Source organism: Xiphophorus maculatus, chromosome 19 (genome assembly GCF_002775205.1).
Source record: "Xiphophorus maculatus strain JP 163 A chromosome 19, X_maculatus-5.0-male, whole genome shotgun sequence".
In the NCBI taxonomy this organism is placed as follows: Eukaryota; Metazoa; Chordata; class Actinopteri; order Cyprinodontiformes; family Poeciliidae; genus Xiphophorus; species Xiphophorus maculatus.
In genome coordinates, this window is record NC_036461.1 from 7,558,032 (window position 1) to 7,573,819 (window position 15,788).

General features: G+C 38.2%; 3 protein-coding genes across 4 annotated transcripts in view; 2 read left to right on the forward strand and 1 right to left on the reverse strand.

The window, feature by feature from the left end:
- Window positions 1-670: 670 nt before the first annotated feature.
- On the reverse strand, window positions 671-4,133 carry alkbh1 (alkB homolog 1, histone H2A dioxygenase). The gene is made up of 6 exons (XM_005797731.3): window positions 3,975-4,133; window positions 3,629-3,737; window positions 3,330-3,492; window positions 2,306-2,396; window positions 1,691-1,884; window positions 671-1,608 (listed from the first exon to the last, which is right to left on the reverse strand). The coding sequence occupies exons 1-6, from the start codon at window positions 4,116-4,118 to the stop codon at window positions 1,167-1,169; spliced, it is 1,143 nt and encodes a 380-aa protein (XP_005797788.2). The 5' UTR covers window positions 4,119-4,133; the 3' UTR covers window positions 671-1,166.
- A 32-nt stretch (window positions 4,134-4,165) lies between these two features.
- On the forward strand, window positions 4,166-6,137 carry slirp (SRA stem-loop interacting RNA binding protein). The gene is made up of 4 exons (XM_005797730.2): window positions 4,166-4,257; window positions 5,347-5,405; window positions 5,563-5,670; window positions 5,779-6,137. The coding sequence occupies exons 1-4, from the start codon at window positions 4,191-4,193 to the stop codon at window positions 5,845-5,847; spliced, it is 303 nt and encodes a 100-aa protein (XP_005797787.1). The 5' UTR covers window positions 4,166-4,190; the 3' UTR covers window positions 5,848-6,137.
- A 1,051-nt stretch (window positions 6,138-7,188) lies between these two features.
- Window positions 7,189-15,788, forward strand: part of adck1 (aarF domain containing kinase 1) — a 42,185-nt gene continuing 33,585 nt past the window's right edge. Inside the window, exons 1-3 of one of the 2 annotated variants that reach the window (XM_023353168.1) lie at window positions 7,189-7,204; window positions 8,112-8,250; window positions 9,558-9,641. In XM_023353168.1, the coding sequence (XP_023208936.1) occupies window positions 8,119-8,250; window positions 9,558-9,641 (216 nt within the window). In that variant the 5' untranslated portion in view covers window positions 7,189-7,204; window positions 8,112-8,118. The other variant, XM_005797789.2, reaches the window with a different exon arrangement.

Here is a 15,788-nt window from a genome sequence, read left to right on the forward strand (position 1 = left end):
TAAAACTTTGCTGGGGTCTCTCTCTTTGGGGTATGAACATATCCTTGTATGCCTGCCTGGGTTTTATGCTTGTTTCCTCCAAAATACAACAACTAAAATGCAACCTAAATTGCTGAAGTTTACATAGCACATCTTTGTGTAGGTCCAGGCTGCAAAACAGACATTGACAGTAAAGCCCTTTTCATTACATGAACAGAACAATCTTTGGAAAAAGATCTTGCACAGGAGCTAAGATTTAAAGGACTGACGCACATCTTCTGGTATTGATTAAAGAGAAACTTTTGTAAACATTTTTAGTTAATTTTTAAGTCTTTAACATGTCAGAAATATTTATATAATCTATATACAGTTATTCAAGAAGGAAAGCTACATGGCAATATCATCTGAGGATAATTGTCTTAGAGAATGTTTTTTCTATACATTTTGTTGGTCAAACTGGATGAAACCACAGACATTCATTGTTCAGTTGATTCTAATCAAGAAAGAAGTAAATACAGATGAAAAACATGCACAGTTTAGACATATGGAAGACTTATGTATATAAGCAAAACATTAAATAAGTTCATATTTGGTTTTGCATGGTTTACTGTATATCAAAGCGCTGCTCCACTACTGTTTTTGGTGATTTGCTGACACCTAGTGGATAATAACTTACTGCAGCTGCAAAAGGGAAGGGAGAAAATTTTTAATCTGAACATACGCCAACGCCGTGCTCTTATGCATCTCAAAGCTTCTCGTTTATTGCAACACACACACACATTATCATCACTCAGTTTTACTACAGTCTACATTAAATATTTGATTACGCAAATAAACCTAATGATTTCTCCAATTTCTTCCTTCAAGATTTCTCTTTCACAAGTTAGTAGTGTAAAGTTGTCCTCCATGGATGTGAGCTGAACAGCACCAGAGAGGCATTTCAGTCATTGATTGATTGATTCTGTAGTGATAAACTTGGGTTTCTGTAACTTTAAAATATTTGAAGACATATTAAAAAAATAAATATCACTTTAAGCTGCTTTGTGCAGGATGCAGACAGTTTTCATAGGTTGGGAATTAAATTTCTGAACCCTTTTGAGAACTCTGAAACACCTTTTAATTATATTGTCTGAAAAATTACATTTCAGAAGTGGCTTTCATTAGATGTAAAAAGCTCTATGGGTCTTTCACGTCTCTACCGTCCCCACAGGGTTACTGCACGTCCTCTTCCTTTTCCCACTGTTTCCATCGTCATGACACCCGACCACCCGTCCCTCGTCGCCCGTTTGGAGTGCGGACATTGGTTCCTCTGGGAAGCTCTGTCCAGGTCCCAACACCTGTCTGACAGTCACATTCACTCTGGAGCTTTGAATGTACCTGGAACACACATCCCAATCCTCCTGAGACACCGGCTCCAGGACGCTGCCAGTCTGCAGGGCTGAGGCACAGCTGAGCTCTTCTAAAAGAGCCGCATGCTGTGGCAGAGCTGGAAGAATCCGAGGGACAGCATGATACAGCAGCCGGCTCTGTCCTGACATCAACATCACGTCTCCGCTGTGCATGAACATAGCAGTGGGGGGGTCTTGTCTGTGGGGGCCACCCAGCAGGAAGATGGACGACTGTCCGAAACTGCGGGAACAAAACCACATTACTGAGGACATTCCCACAATCCTGCAGAACCTTTGAAGCAGTTTAGGTTTCTTCCTCTCACCTGAGCGACAGCAAAGGACGAGAGTGATCCAGCTCTGACTCGTCCACATGGATTCCCAGAGAGGAATCTGATCGATAATAGTTCAAGATGGCTGCCTCTGAGTTGAATCCCGGGAAGCCACAGGCAACTGTTATCCGTACGGAGAGCATGTGCAGATCAGCCGGGAATGGCGTGTAACTGTTGGCAGAGTAAGTCTTGGAACACATAAACAGTGGGAATATGTTAAGCTCCTGGAAATATAAGGGGGATTTATTTTAATGTATGATTTTTGAGATTTCCTGCAAGATCTTCTAAAGTACACTGGAAGTAGAGGCAATTCGGACAACCTTAAATATAGGAATGCAAATAGATAATATTACACTACTAAATATTAAGCAATTAGAAAATAAAATTACACATGAAATCAAAAATAAAATTCATTTTAACATTTTCAAGTAGATATCTGTGTAAATGTATGCTTTAAATATATTTCATACATTTTAGCTTGTATGTATCATGTCCTTTAACTAAGGATTAACCTAGGAACTGATAAAACACTGACACTATGTTAGTTATGTAAAATTTTACTGATAAAAATGTTTATCTTTGTCATGTGCAGGTACCTTGCAAGCTCACCTTAGTGTCCCAGTTGTAATGGTATCCCAGGGTTACCCAGCGCAGCCTCTCTAGTAGAGTTTTTGGTTGTCTCTTTACAGAAGCGGGAGTCCTGTAGAGAGGATTTATATACTCAGGTCAGTGCATGCTGGCTGCTTAGGCATGATTTACTTTAGAGCAACTTCTTAGAGTGAACTCTAAAAAATGTGGAAACTGATTTATCAGACTTTCCATCCATCCAAAAAGGGATTCTTCAAACATGGGCCTTCTCTTTCACTATAGCACCATCTGCTGGTGGGAAAATTCAATTAAAAATATTTTACTTATCCCAGTGGGGATAATTGTTGCAACTCATCTAAGTGTCTTCAAAGAGTTGTTGAAGACAATGTGAGCAGGAAGGATCTTTAGTAATAGTTGGTGTTTCAGAAAATCTAAAGAGACCTCTGACTGAAGTCATTGTTGCTGTATGATAAACCCATGGCTGTCATGCAATGATAATAGCTCAATTTCCAGGTAACAGAAGCAACATTTCACTGTAACATGTCCTGAACAACACCATCAGTTGTTGGCAAGCACTGCTAATCCACCTGATTTGCTTTTGCTGCTCTTCTTTAAATCTGTCTGGTCGCATTGTCAGAAAACTGACAGAGGTAAGTTGTAGTCAGGAATGGGATCCAAGCCCATTCTAATACCTCTGTTGTTAGGTTCTGCTCTGCATCCATGAAACCTCCATTTCAACTCCTGTGGGATTTGGAGTCGTTGCTAAGGTGTTATCTGAGATTTTGAAATGCTGCTCCCAGTTGTACAAACAATACCTTGTAACCACAGTTACACATCATCTGTCTGAAAGTAAGGAATAAATGTCCAAACATGGAACATCTCAATCAAAATCACTTATGAATAAAAGTCTAAAAAAAAATAAAAATCAGAACTAACATAACAGAGCTACTCCAACAAGCTGACACTATCAGCAGCTAAATTCTAACACCCATTACTTACTAATATTTTGTGAAATAATGATACTACTGTTAGAGCCTTTTCCCACCTCAGAGCTTGCACACTCCTGGCCCAGATTTCCTGTGTGTCAGAGGGTGACATGTGCATGTCCAGGTTGCACACGTTCGGTTTCTGAGGGTATGTCTTCAAACACTGTCTAACCCAGAAAGCTTGGGAGCCCCGCAGGAAAGGATTGGAGATGAAAATAAAGCCTACAAAAGACACAGGTGATTATTAAAGTTAGTTGACCTTGTGCATTGGCTTGATGCAGAGCTTCTGGTCTGCATCAAGCCAGATGCAGGAGTCCAGAAGAAACTCTTCCTTCAGAGCCACAATGTTTCCATGTACCTGGGTATCCCTGCAGTCCGAAAGCTCTCCAGTCTCTGATGGGCTGCAAACCGACACAGGCAGCCTCTTCATCACTCACAGCAGCTGGATCCAGTTTTACTGGAACAATCTTCCCGTTTTAACACAAAAACAGCAAGACATATCAAAATTACTGCCACTGTTCAACACCCAATACTGTAAATGTGACTTAATCTATTTTAAAGTCACATGTCGAACTCTGTTTTCTGTTAAGGTATTCCAACTTAACAACATCACTTTGGAACAGTTTTTTTAACCTGTAAGACCATCAGAATTCAAGTTTTGCCAGTGTACTCAAACATATTTGCAGAAATATCCTGCAAGAGACCTTTCCTCCTGATGCTGCTCCGCTGCTGAAGTCCGTCACGTCCCTTAAGTCTGGAGGCGGATCCCTTCTTTTATAAAACTTAAACATTTTTCTGAAAACATCCTCTCCGCTTTCTACCACCACGGAGGCTGCCATCTTGGCCATGACGTAACTGACGCATGTTGGATCACGTATCTGTATACGTCAGGGGTCATAGTAGCAGGAGAAGGAGACAAGATGGCAGCCTCGGCTAAGAAAGTGTTGGAGGTGTTTGTGTCTAAAATCCCCTGGACTGTAGCTGGCAGTGAGTTTTCTTCCTGTTATCAATTTTTGCCGACTTGTAGCATTTTTATGAAAGTTGTAGATGAAGAAAAAGCTCTTTCTGGGTGCTTTTAATTGCCTGTGGTGTAACACGTGAGGACAGAACGGTCAACTCAGCCTGTGGTTGACTGGATTTAATGTGTCGGACTTTTGGAATAACATGTTTTTATTTATTTTCCTCTTTAGCTATGTCCATACTAGTAGTTCAGGGTACTTGTATCAATTTCCACGTCCGAAAACAAATTGTATACATATATAAAACAAAGTGAGCACCGGTCACAGAAAGAAAGCTAAGTGCAGAACTTGACATCAGACCCTAACACAACTGCCACCCAAGAGGAAAAGAGGGATGGATCCTAAGACGAAGATTAATCCAATGAGGAGGAGGAGGAAGTCAGAAGAAATTTTGTCTGATTTAAACACGCTCTGTGGTTAGCCAGAGCTCTCCAGTCTCTGGTTAAGTTTAACATTTCTGCACATCGTTTATCTTTGATTAGCGAGGCTTTACTCCAAAGCTCTAATGTAGCGGTCAAGACATTCTGTCACATCACTCTAACTCCATAACTCGGTCTGACTGCAGGTAGTTTACTCACAATGTAAAGATTCCAATCTGAGCCTGGATTCTGCTCAGACACAGAGAAAAATTAGGCTGTTGCATGTAAAGGAAACCATTTTTCTAGCTGGTGCCAACCTCAACCAGCCTTATGCTTAATAATCAACAGCTGCCAACTTTAATGGCATTGGCTATATAATAGAAATCCCAATAACTGGCCTCTCATCCTTTAAACACATGATCTTTTAAAAATTATTTTCTTTTGTAAAATCAGAGAGGAAACAAATGTCTTCAAACTGGACACTATGTAATAATAAATAAATAAATAATCAATTTGGATTTGACCAGTCCATATATTTTAAAAATCCATTTAGATTTGGACTAATTTTAGGATTCTACCCAAGCAAGGGTTGAAAGACTTCAGACAAAGTTACTGTTTAAGATGAACTTGAAGTCTGGTAAATTTCAGGATATTAAAGGATGAGTCCTGAATTCTGAAACAATCTGTTCATATTTCAGAGGAGATGAAGGCGTATTTTGGACAGTTTGGTCCAGTGAAGAGATGCATCCTTCCATTTGTAAGTTTTTACTCCGTTGCTTTTAGTTCAGTACAGTTAAAAACAGTATGTCAAACTTTGTGGATTTTGAGATGATGAGGATAGAAAAAATATTTTTTTGTAAAAATTAGCCTTGTTTGTGTGGTATTATTTGACTGTGGTCTTTGTGTTTGATCAGGACAAAGACACTGGTTTCCATAGAGGGTTCTGCTGGGTTTTATTCTCCACAGAGGAGGGACTAAACAACGCGCTGCAGAAGGACCCCCATATTCTGGAAGGAGCAAAGGTAAACTATTAGACAGGATTTACAGCCGATATGAACGGTTTCAGTCTCAGTATGGAAAAGAAAAAGTCCAGCCCACTTTATTTAACCGATGTTATTCTTTGGTTCCAGCTTCTTGTTCAGAGGAACAGACGTCCCTTTGAAGGACAGAAGTCCAACAAAGATGGAGACTTTGACTGAAGCTTGGTGGTTCTACTGAGCAGATGAGACCAAACATGTTTTCTTTGTTGGAACGCTTCATTCCTCCTGCTTTATATCTGAATGAACCATTCAGACAGAAGCAGGATCAATGTGTCTGCATGGAGTCCAGCTTGAGAAAGATTTCTTCATTATTCAGACTCACTTGAACTGAGCCTAAATGTTACTGTCAGTTTATTCACTAATAAATTCTGTATTTATTGTGAGAAAGATTGCTCTCCATCACATACTGTCAGTTGCTTTAATCAATAAAAATGTTTATTGCTATTTTACTTGGGTTTTCTTTCATCTTCAGTGTTTCTCCATGCAATGGATGCATACATTTTCCTGATTCAGAAGAGTTAACATTAAATCTACATTTAATCATGATCATTTGACAAAAGTAATATATATTTTATTCCTTTGTCAATTTCCAATGGTCAATGGGGTACACTTGGACACTGTGCAGCTCCATGTGCATATGTTTTTGTAATATATTTTTGAAAAATGCAGGGACAAAATTGCTATGTATATGGAAAATTTAATTATTTCCATCTAAGTACAAGCAAGTACTAAAACTAAGTATAACGAAAACTATTTAAATTGACCTTAATATTGGGAAAATTTCATTTACCGTCCATTTTTTAAAAGAAAAAAATACTAAAATCTTTGTTGAAAAATTCTCAGGTAAGTGGAAATTTGGATGTTGCATTAAATGAATGCAGTATTTATTTTTTTTACGTTAAATCTCTGTATCTCCCACATTTCACAAACATTTTAATTATTTTTTAGGTAAGGAAATGAGGCATTTTCTATTTTAAGTGAATTTTGAACTTCATTTTCATTTTATTTATTTATTTTTTTGCATTTGATAATATATTTTGAGCCCAACAATAAAACATCCACGCTGTCAAAATGCCATGCGTTTTATTATAATTAGTTTTTTTCAGGGAAATGGAAAAATATTGTTTCCGTTCCTTAAAGACTGTTTTTATTTTTCTTGTAAGAAAATCCAGCATTTGATTTTTCTTTTACAATAAATATAAACATTTGCGAATCCATCGTTGATGTATCGAATCACTGTTGTTGACCGAGACGCACATAAATACGTCACTGAGGTCACCAGAAATGTAGTTTAAATCTGCCGTAATCATCATAAACGAAAGCGTACAAATCTACTGTAGTAACCTAAATACCTTTGGAATATATTTTTTGTAGTTTGAGTGTAGTCCTAATGCCTCAGGGTGCTATTATAACTTAAAGATAAATCTGAATTAATTCCTTACCTTTTCTTTGAAACTACATTACCCAGAGTTCCTTTTCGCTCGAAAACCCGGCTAAGGGGTCGCAAATCAAACCGGTAAGTGAATGAGTGTGATGCGCAGGATGTGGTTGATTTTTCAGCCAAGTTGTTATTTTAAGTTCAGATAGCTAAGTGTTTGTCTGTTTGCGTGACAGATTTCCGTTTTTGTAAACTCGCTCCGATCCTCACAGCACTTACCAAACAGTGGTTGCATAACTCAGATGTTCAAGAGGCGTTCAGGTCAACACTGCCAGCGGACTGAAACTTATTTGTGTCATTTTAAATATGGTACTTTCGTGAAGACACAACTTAAAGATGGTGTTTGAGACCCGTTGCTAGACGGCTGTGGAGGAGCTTTTATCAGGAGTGGGATTTTACGCCTGAGCCTGTCTCTTCCTTCGTGGGGTGAGTGCCGAAGAGAAGAGCCGGTTTCACTCATGAGTACAACCTGTCATTTATCATTTATAGATCCGCTGACAGCATGCGTAAAAACAGAAGCCCTTTTAATGAGTAACTCTTTGAATGGAATGCGAAGATCGTATTAAAACAGTCTGATATTAGTTCCTTAATAAGGAGGACGTATTCATGTTGCATTCGATTCGGGAAGCATCTCAGTTTTTTTTTTTGTTTTTTTTTTTTTTTCATTATTATTATTAATTTTCCAATAGTTGTAGTTCAAAAACTAAAACGCAGAGGACATATGCTATTTGTTTAAATTTGTGAAATTATGAAATTAAATGACCAGCAGCTAAACCACACATTTCAGTTCCTTATAAAATGTAAGTCTTTCCGGTGTAAGTGCTTTAAGATCAGAGTGGTGGTGTTTGCTGCAACTGCCGCCTGCCATTTATTGGTATCTTCAAATTTCATTCATTCTTTCTCAGTTATCTTTACAAAAAAAATACCGTTTTCTTTTTATCTGTCTTTAAAATGTGAACTAATTGGACCTCTTCTTCTTCTACAGGTCTCCAATGGCGGGCAGGCTCCTAAAAGTCTCATCTCTGGCCACAGTAGTGTTCTCCTCCTCGGGGTTCTACCTCTACAATAGGCAGCTCGACCTCAGTGACCTGAGTGTGATCCGCTTCGGACGAGCAGCAGCTGCCGTGAGTTCACATCTTAAATGTTCTCACATGTATGTCTGATTTGAGATTGAACACATTTTCTGAGAGACAGTGACAGTAAGCAGAAAAGGTTATTGTTCATTTGTTTACTTTTTGTTTGTGGGTTGGATGAGCTCTGTGAACCAGCTTTATGAAACACCAGCCATAACGTAGTTTCTTTTTAGATATAACTATTTAAAACAAGCAGAAAAGAGCATCAGTCACTTTTTAAAATTTGTGTATAAGCATACTAAAACAAGGAGAAACGTCAAAATAAAAGACCCCATTGTACTGAAACCAAACTTGAAAAACAAATGTGTTCCTTTTTTTTTATGAAGGATTTAACTGATAGTATAGATGCTGCAGCATGGATATGAGGAGGCAGGTTATTCCAGAATGGAGGGCTTGCCACTGCAAAAGCCTGACTCCCTTTGGGTTGATTCCTTTGACTGCACCAAGAACATATGGCTGGATGATTTCAGGACTTTTCTGGGTTATAAAGGTCAAGCAGTTTTTTAAATAACTTGGTGTCAAACCATTTTAAAACTTCAAAAGTAAGTAAGAGGGCAATGCATAGGCACTCTAGATACAGAGGCTATTTGTCCTTTGCATTATGTTTAGGAAGCAGCTGGTAAACAGCCAGATTACAAATAAGCATTCAGCAACAGCAAAAGTAAAGTAAATGGCCAGTAATTTAAAGAGTTTCCTTTTCCATATCTGTCTTATGGGAAATAATGAGATAAAATGATGGATTGCTTCCTTACAAGTCAGAAAACATCACTGAAACAAACTTATCTAAATGGGCTGTTAATGAGAAGATGTTAAGGTGGAACTTTTATTAAGAAAGTATTAATACAGTCAATTTGTGGTCAATGTTTGCACTTTTAGTTGGGATGTGCTGAGAATAAGAAGCGACTCCTTTTCCTTGCTGCCTTTAAGCTGAAATCTGGACTACAACATGCATTCACAACTACAACATGAGATATGATGTTTAGCAGCAAAATGTATAGTGTGTGTGACAGTGTAAGCCACTAGCGTGTAGGTAAGGCATTACACATTATTGTCTTTAAGATGTTCTCATTGGGGCTAAATATTTGTAAAAGGATCAAACAGCTCTGATGAGACGTAGCTTTGAAATTGGACTGTTTGTATCGAACATAAACCTACTTTTAGCGATGCAAAAAGACTTTAACTCAAACACAGATATTTTTAAAGACTTAAACACATATTCGCCTAACATGTTGCTGTTTGGTTTAATGTCTCAAAAAACTGCATAGAATTTCCTCACCTATTTATGCTTGTGTTTGCAGACAGCGGTGATCAGCTATGACTATCTGACAGCATTCAGACATGTGGAGTATGGCACAGAGGAGTACTGGACTCTCAAGTCCAAGGTAAGAACTAGTTTTTATAGAAGTTGATTAGTTTATAAAATAAGTGAGATAATCTACTTTGGTGTGGAGTACTTTAGATGATATCTTTGTCTACTTATTTTCTGCCATAGTACTCAACAAAAAAGGAATAAAAACATGTATCAATCAATCAGTCAAATTTTATTTGTATAGCACATTTCAGCAGCAAGGCATTTCAAAGTGCTTTACATCATATCAAACACAGAAACACAATGCAACAATCAATAATCAAAACACAACATTAAGTCAGGTTCCATCAATAAATTTGTAATTGATTACTTTTCAAATACAATCCTAAACAGGTGGGTTTTTAGTCGAGTTTGCATCCATAAAAGCTTTACCGGTTACAACATGAATGTTGAAATCACCGACAATTATTAAACAATCATAATCAATACATATGAGAGATACAGTAGAAGCTCATTCAAGTCAGTAAAGACTTTTGAGTTTAACCGTCTCCTGATGAGATGCATCATTCCTGCAAGTGTTTGTCAAAAAGGTCAGCTAGGGTTAGTCAGGTGAGCTCTGCAGAAACAACCTGCTCTGCTGCTGATGATGATGGTGCAGGAACTCTGCAGTGAACCTTGAAGAGCATGGTTCAGCATGGCTGGCCACATGGATGGGACTCAAACACTCAGACAAGTGCTCCTGCCCCTCAGGCTGCGCCGGTCAAGCCCGACTGCACACGCTGATTAGAATTAATGCATGTTGCTGATTTATTCCAGGGAGGAGGCTCAGCTCCTAATTATCCTGAAGTCAAAGAGGTGAGGCTTCAGAGCTGCAGCTTATTCTTCAGTTTTTCTGCTGCAGACTCAAAGGACCACAGGTAGAGATAATGGGTCAATGACTTAATAAAGTCTGCTTCATCCTGTAAAAAAGAAAACACAAGCTTATCTTATTTTTTGGGGGAAAAAAACACTTTACAAATCAATTATTTCAATCCAATCAATCAAATTTTATTTGTATAGCACATTTCAGCGGCAAGGCATTTCAAAGTACTTTACATCATAACAAATACAAAAACACAAAGTCATGCAACGTAGAATCAACAATCAAAACATTGCATTAAGTCAAGTGCCATGGTTAAATTCGTAATTGATTGCGTTTCAAATACAACTCTAAACAGATGGGTTTTTAGTTGAGATTTAAAGGAAGTCAGTGTTTCAGCTGTTTTACAGTTTTCTGGAAGTTTGTTCCAGATTTGTGGTGCATAGAAGCTGAATGCTGCTCTGGTTCTGGGGATGCAGAGCAGACCAGAACCAGAAGACCTGGGGGGTCTGGAAGGTTGATACAACAACAGCTGATCTTTAATGTATTGTGGTGCTAAGCCATTCAGTGATTTATAAACTAACAACAGTATTTTAAAGTCTATTCTTTGAGCTACAGGGAGCCAATGTAGGAACTTTAAAACTGGTGTTATGTGCTCTATCTTCCTGGTTTTAGTGAGAACGCGAGCAGCAGCGTTCTGTATCAGCTGCAGCTGTTTGATTGATTTGTTGGGCAGACCTGTGGAGACACTGTTGCAGTAATCAATGCGACTAAAGATAAACGCATGGATGAGTTTCTCTAGATCTTGCTGAGACATAAGTCTTCTAATCCTGGAGATGTTCTTCAGGTGAATGACGGCCGACTTTGTGACTGTCTATATGTGGCTCTGAAGGTTCAGGTCAGAGCCCATCATTACTCAGGCGATTCTGGCCTGATCGCTAGGAATACATGTGTAAAGATAATATCTGGACCCCGGTCTCAGACTTCAGAAACGCAGAGTGGTGGATCCTCTGGGAGTTCAAAGGCAGGTGGCTTAAATGAAGTGAAGTTTGCTATGTGAGCGCTAAGGAGAGACGTGCCGAGGAGAACCTGTTGATTCATTCCATCTGTAAATTTGAGAAGCTCTGGTAAAGAAAGCATTTCTTCATGGGTATCTTGTGAATGTAGTGAATGTGTGGAGGAGCAGAGCGGGAGGGGACGAGGAGGAGGGGAACCAGTTGCTCTTTCTCCAGTCGATATTATATCAGTTTGTTTTGGAATAGTTTGCTCCTGATACACGTAGGGTTGCACCCTAGTTAGACATCCTTGAGCCTGTTCTTCTGAAGCGAGGATCACACTGTTGTCCTTGTTGATAAAATGAAAAGGGTTTGCAGTGAGAAGCTTTATCCCATGTTTATTAGGATTGCGTCCACCTCTTCCAAAGAGGTGAAAGCGCTGCTTTAAATTATTTAATTAACATACAGTCAAAGAATATATAAAGTAAATTAATTCAAATATGTTATGTGAAAATGACAGCTCACAAATGAGTAAAAACAATTAATAAATTGATGAAAGATCCTGGTGTAAACCATGGCTGCTTTAGCTTTCATTTAAAAATATATATAAAAAAAAAAAACAGGGGCTGTCACACACTGGACAGTATTTACTTAGAAATGTGACCAGAGTCAACGAAGTGAAAAAAAAGGATCACTAGGCATAAAGTTAGGTCTCCAGTAGATGCACTGCATCTGAAAGTCTTGTATTTTCATAAAAAAAAAAAAAGAAACCACGATCTGTGGAATCCTTAATCCTTTATGAAATCATCTACTATAATCCAGGCAGTCAATATCAAAAAGCAGGTTAAAACCATGTAAATCCTGCATGTCAGATGAAGTCATTATGTCAGCACCCACTGACTTCTAAAATTATTTTCCTCTTTCCGACTTGTTTGCCTGCATGGTTAATGAGCTGCTGTAAGTGCTCCTCCACTTCTTCCTCGTCATCCTGGCTGCATGTTCATCGCTCGGCGGTGCAGCCAGCTGCTTTCAGCCTCTCCTGAAGAGCTTGATTCAAAAGCCACTTGAGCAGCCAGTCTCAGAGCCTCATCAAAGGCTTCCCTGCGCAACCCGAGGGGCCATTCACCGCCAATTAGAGAGCATCACAGAACAAGCATGCGAACACTCTGAAGTCTGCCAAATGAGAGCTGGAACATGCCTATAGAATCTCATCAGAGTCTGCTGACTAAATGACTTAGTCAAATATAGTTTAAAATCATTCCTAACCCTATTAAAACTTCTTCTGAAATGACAAAAGTTGGATTCAAACACCCTTTAGTTATTGAAAAAGGTCCTCAAAATTGAGTAAGACAAGCCAAGATTTTTTGCATAACATATTTCAAAGTGTTTTACATGATGGTAACATAAACGATTTTCAACCAGCTTTTTTAAAAAGACTAGTATGAATGTAAAAGACATGACTGTAAAAGATTTCAAATTGGTAATGTTTTTTTTTTCTGATTGTCTTTTTAGCCAGTATTAATAGTAACAACTGAAATAATTTCAATCAGAGCTTCTAACCTGGTTATTTTGCAAACTGAATATTTTCTTCTTTGAACTTCTCAATGCTGTGCACAGAACATTTTGATGTGTTTTTAAAATGCCTTCTAAAGTTAAACATCCCAACTTGTCTAGAACAACAGTGAGCTTAATTTTGTTTTCCTATTTTATTTCTATTTTATTATTTCTTATTTTGTTGACAGTGGTATCCTCAGATTGCACTTCTTCCTTTATTCCTTTGTGGTCATTCCACCTGCCCTTCAGCTCTTCATGCCAGTGAGTCAAATCAAAGACAAAACAATCAGACAGATTAAAATGCACATCAGAAGCACCATTAATGTCAGAGTGCTGTGCGATGGAGATAGGTCTTTATCTCTGCACTGATTATGCAACCCTCTCCTGGTCCTCTTTCACTGTTGTCTCTCTTCTACTCTCTCCCTCTCCAGCTGTACAGGCTTCTATTAGCATCTCATTACAAGTCATGCCAACACATGATTGGGAAATTAAATGTAGCTTACTTAATACAAATGAATAATGCATGACTGACGACTGAGGCCTGCGGGCGAGGTTGGGAGGGGTCGTTCGCCTTGAATGTAGAGATTTGAAAATACAGTAATTGAACGTTGCCTTGTTTTAAAGATAAAGCTGCTTGTTAGTTCTGTCTACTGTCCATTTTCAACAGAATCTGTGTAATTGCAAATCAAAACCCTGAAGTTGCCTTGTGTTGCTTCTTTACTGCTGGTCCTATTAGCAGAATGTGATTTGCTAAAAGCGTGATCTTCATGTGTTTAACCTCCAGCTCATAAAGCTCAGAAATGTTTTTTTTTTTTTTTTATTTCCAACCAGCAACAGTCACGCTTTGTAGAGGAAGGGTTCACCATAAACACCACAGCAGAGAATACAACTTCTATCATACTGCAATAGGTGTTTCTGATTCTGTCTAATCTGTCTACTTCGTTTTACTCTCCTAGAAATGCAAAGTCCTTTGCAAAGAAATTACATACTTATTGCATGTCTGCAAGGCAACCAATCTACATCCCAATCAGACCACTCCTTCTAGATGCTTTTCTTTTATTGGCAAGTGAGTGCATATGAGTCATTGAGCAAAATCTTACTCATTGTTGAATTTGTACATCTAGCAAAGCCACAAGCTTTCCCCCTTAGCACACTAAAATATTACCAATTTGCCAATTTTTGACTAAAAGGGGGCCTGACTTTTATACTGATTATTTTTCCTTGTTAGTCAGCAGCAGATAATTTCAGATGGTGTAATGTGCCCTTTGTGGTTCGTCTTTTATGTTTAACAGGAGGAGCCTCAGATAAATGGTCCCACTCTACGTTACAGCTGCTCTGCAACTGCAAAACAGGATCTAATGGCTTCATCCTAACAATGTCCCACTAGCAATGTCTAAACCTTCATCAGAAGCAAATGTGAAAGTATGCTTTTTTTTTGTTAATATCTTAATAACTTCTTGTGACTTTGCATTCTAGGCTACTTATTTGAGAATTTGTCAGAGATGGTATTTCGATTAGTTTAAAAACCTGGGTGCAGTTTGGTTGGAGCTTCTTTACATCACATTATGGTTGTCTGTTTTATTTCTTTTGACAGCCTTTGGTTGATTTTAACCACTAGAAAAAAAGAAAAAAAAACGAAGGCAGCAAAGGTGGGATTGTACACTTCTTATTACATAATCATCACAATTTGACCTTGAAATCTTTTGCATCACACCTTGCAGTCAGGTTTGACTGCACCATACAAATTAATGTTTTTCTTTCTTATTGCCCTTTAAACCATTCACACTTGAAACCTTTAGCTTCTCCATCACATTTAGGGTCTGTAGGAATGAGATTGCTGATCTTTTTTTTTCTATAAGCTCTATGTTTACCTAACATCCTCCACGTGTTTTACTTTTATGTGATACCAAAATTTCTTCAAATGACATTGAATGGGAAAATAAATTCTTTAAATTAAATTACTGGCATTGACTGAAAATGTGGATAAGATATTTTTTGTTGAAGTTTTTTCCAGCTAGACTTTTAAAATATAAATATAAAAAGACGTGTAAAGAATATCCCACTTTGTTAAACTTACATCTGTAATAATAGTGATTCTTGGTCAAAATTAATTGAAATATACTGGTACGTCAGATGTTGGAGAAAGTATTGTTTTCTTGTTTCCATGATGAACCAGTATGAACTCTAAGTGCTGTGATGGCATACAAAGAGAGAGCCTTTAGATTAGATTACTGAAACAAACTAAAGGCGTAAGGAGATGAAGATACACTGCAGGTGTTTAAATTCATTTTATCTGATGGAGAGAAAAGCAAAGCACGAAGAGAGATGTGATAAACCGGTGATAGTGACGTCTAATGATCTCTTTGCCTCCTCAGCTGCAGGAGGCAGAGCAGCTTCAGGCAAGCAGCCATTTTGAAGGTGGCTTTTCATGGCTGAGATGAAAAGAACAAAAACGCTGATTCACTCGACACATCTGCACAGCATTATGCAGCCTCTGTCTCAGCACCACCCAAAGGTTAAAGATAAAGCACTGCTTTTTGCCCCCGTTACACTGAATATGTCTTAGGTTTGTCACTGTGATATGAAAGAACCACCGAGGGGAAGGAAATCAGAGCCTCGGCTGATGCTGATTAGTGACTTTTCACCAGAGAACAACAAATCACGCTCTGTATCAGCAGCTTTTCTGATACTGAGCTCTACTGTGTTTTTTTTATATTTTGCATATGTGATTTACTCTCTTATCCACAAAATGCAGACACGATTACAAATTGCTGCAGGGCTCTGCAATCATCCGCACAAAATCATCTAATCA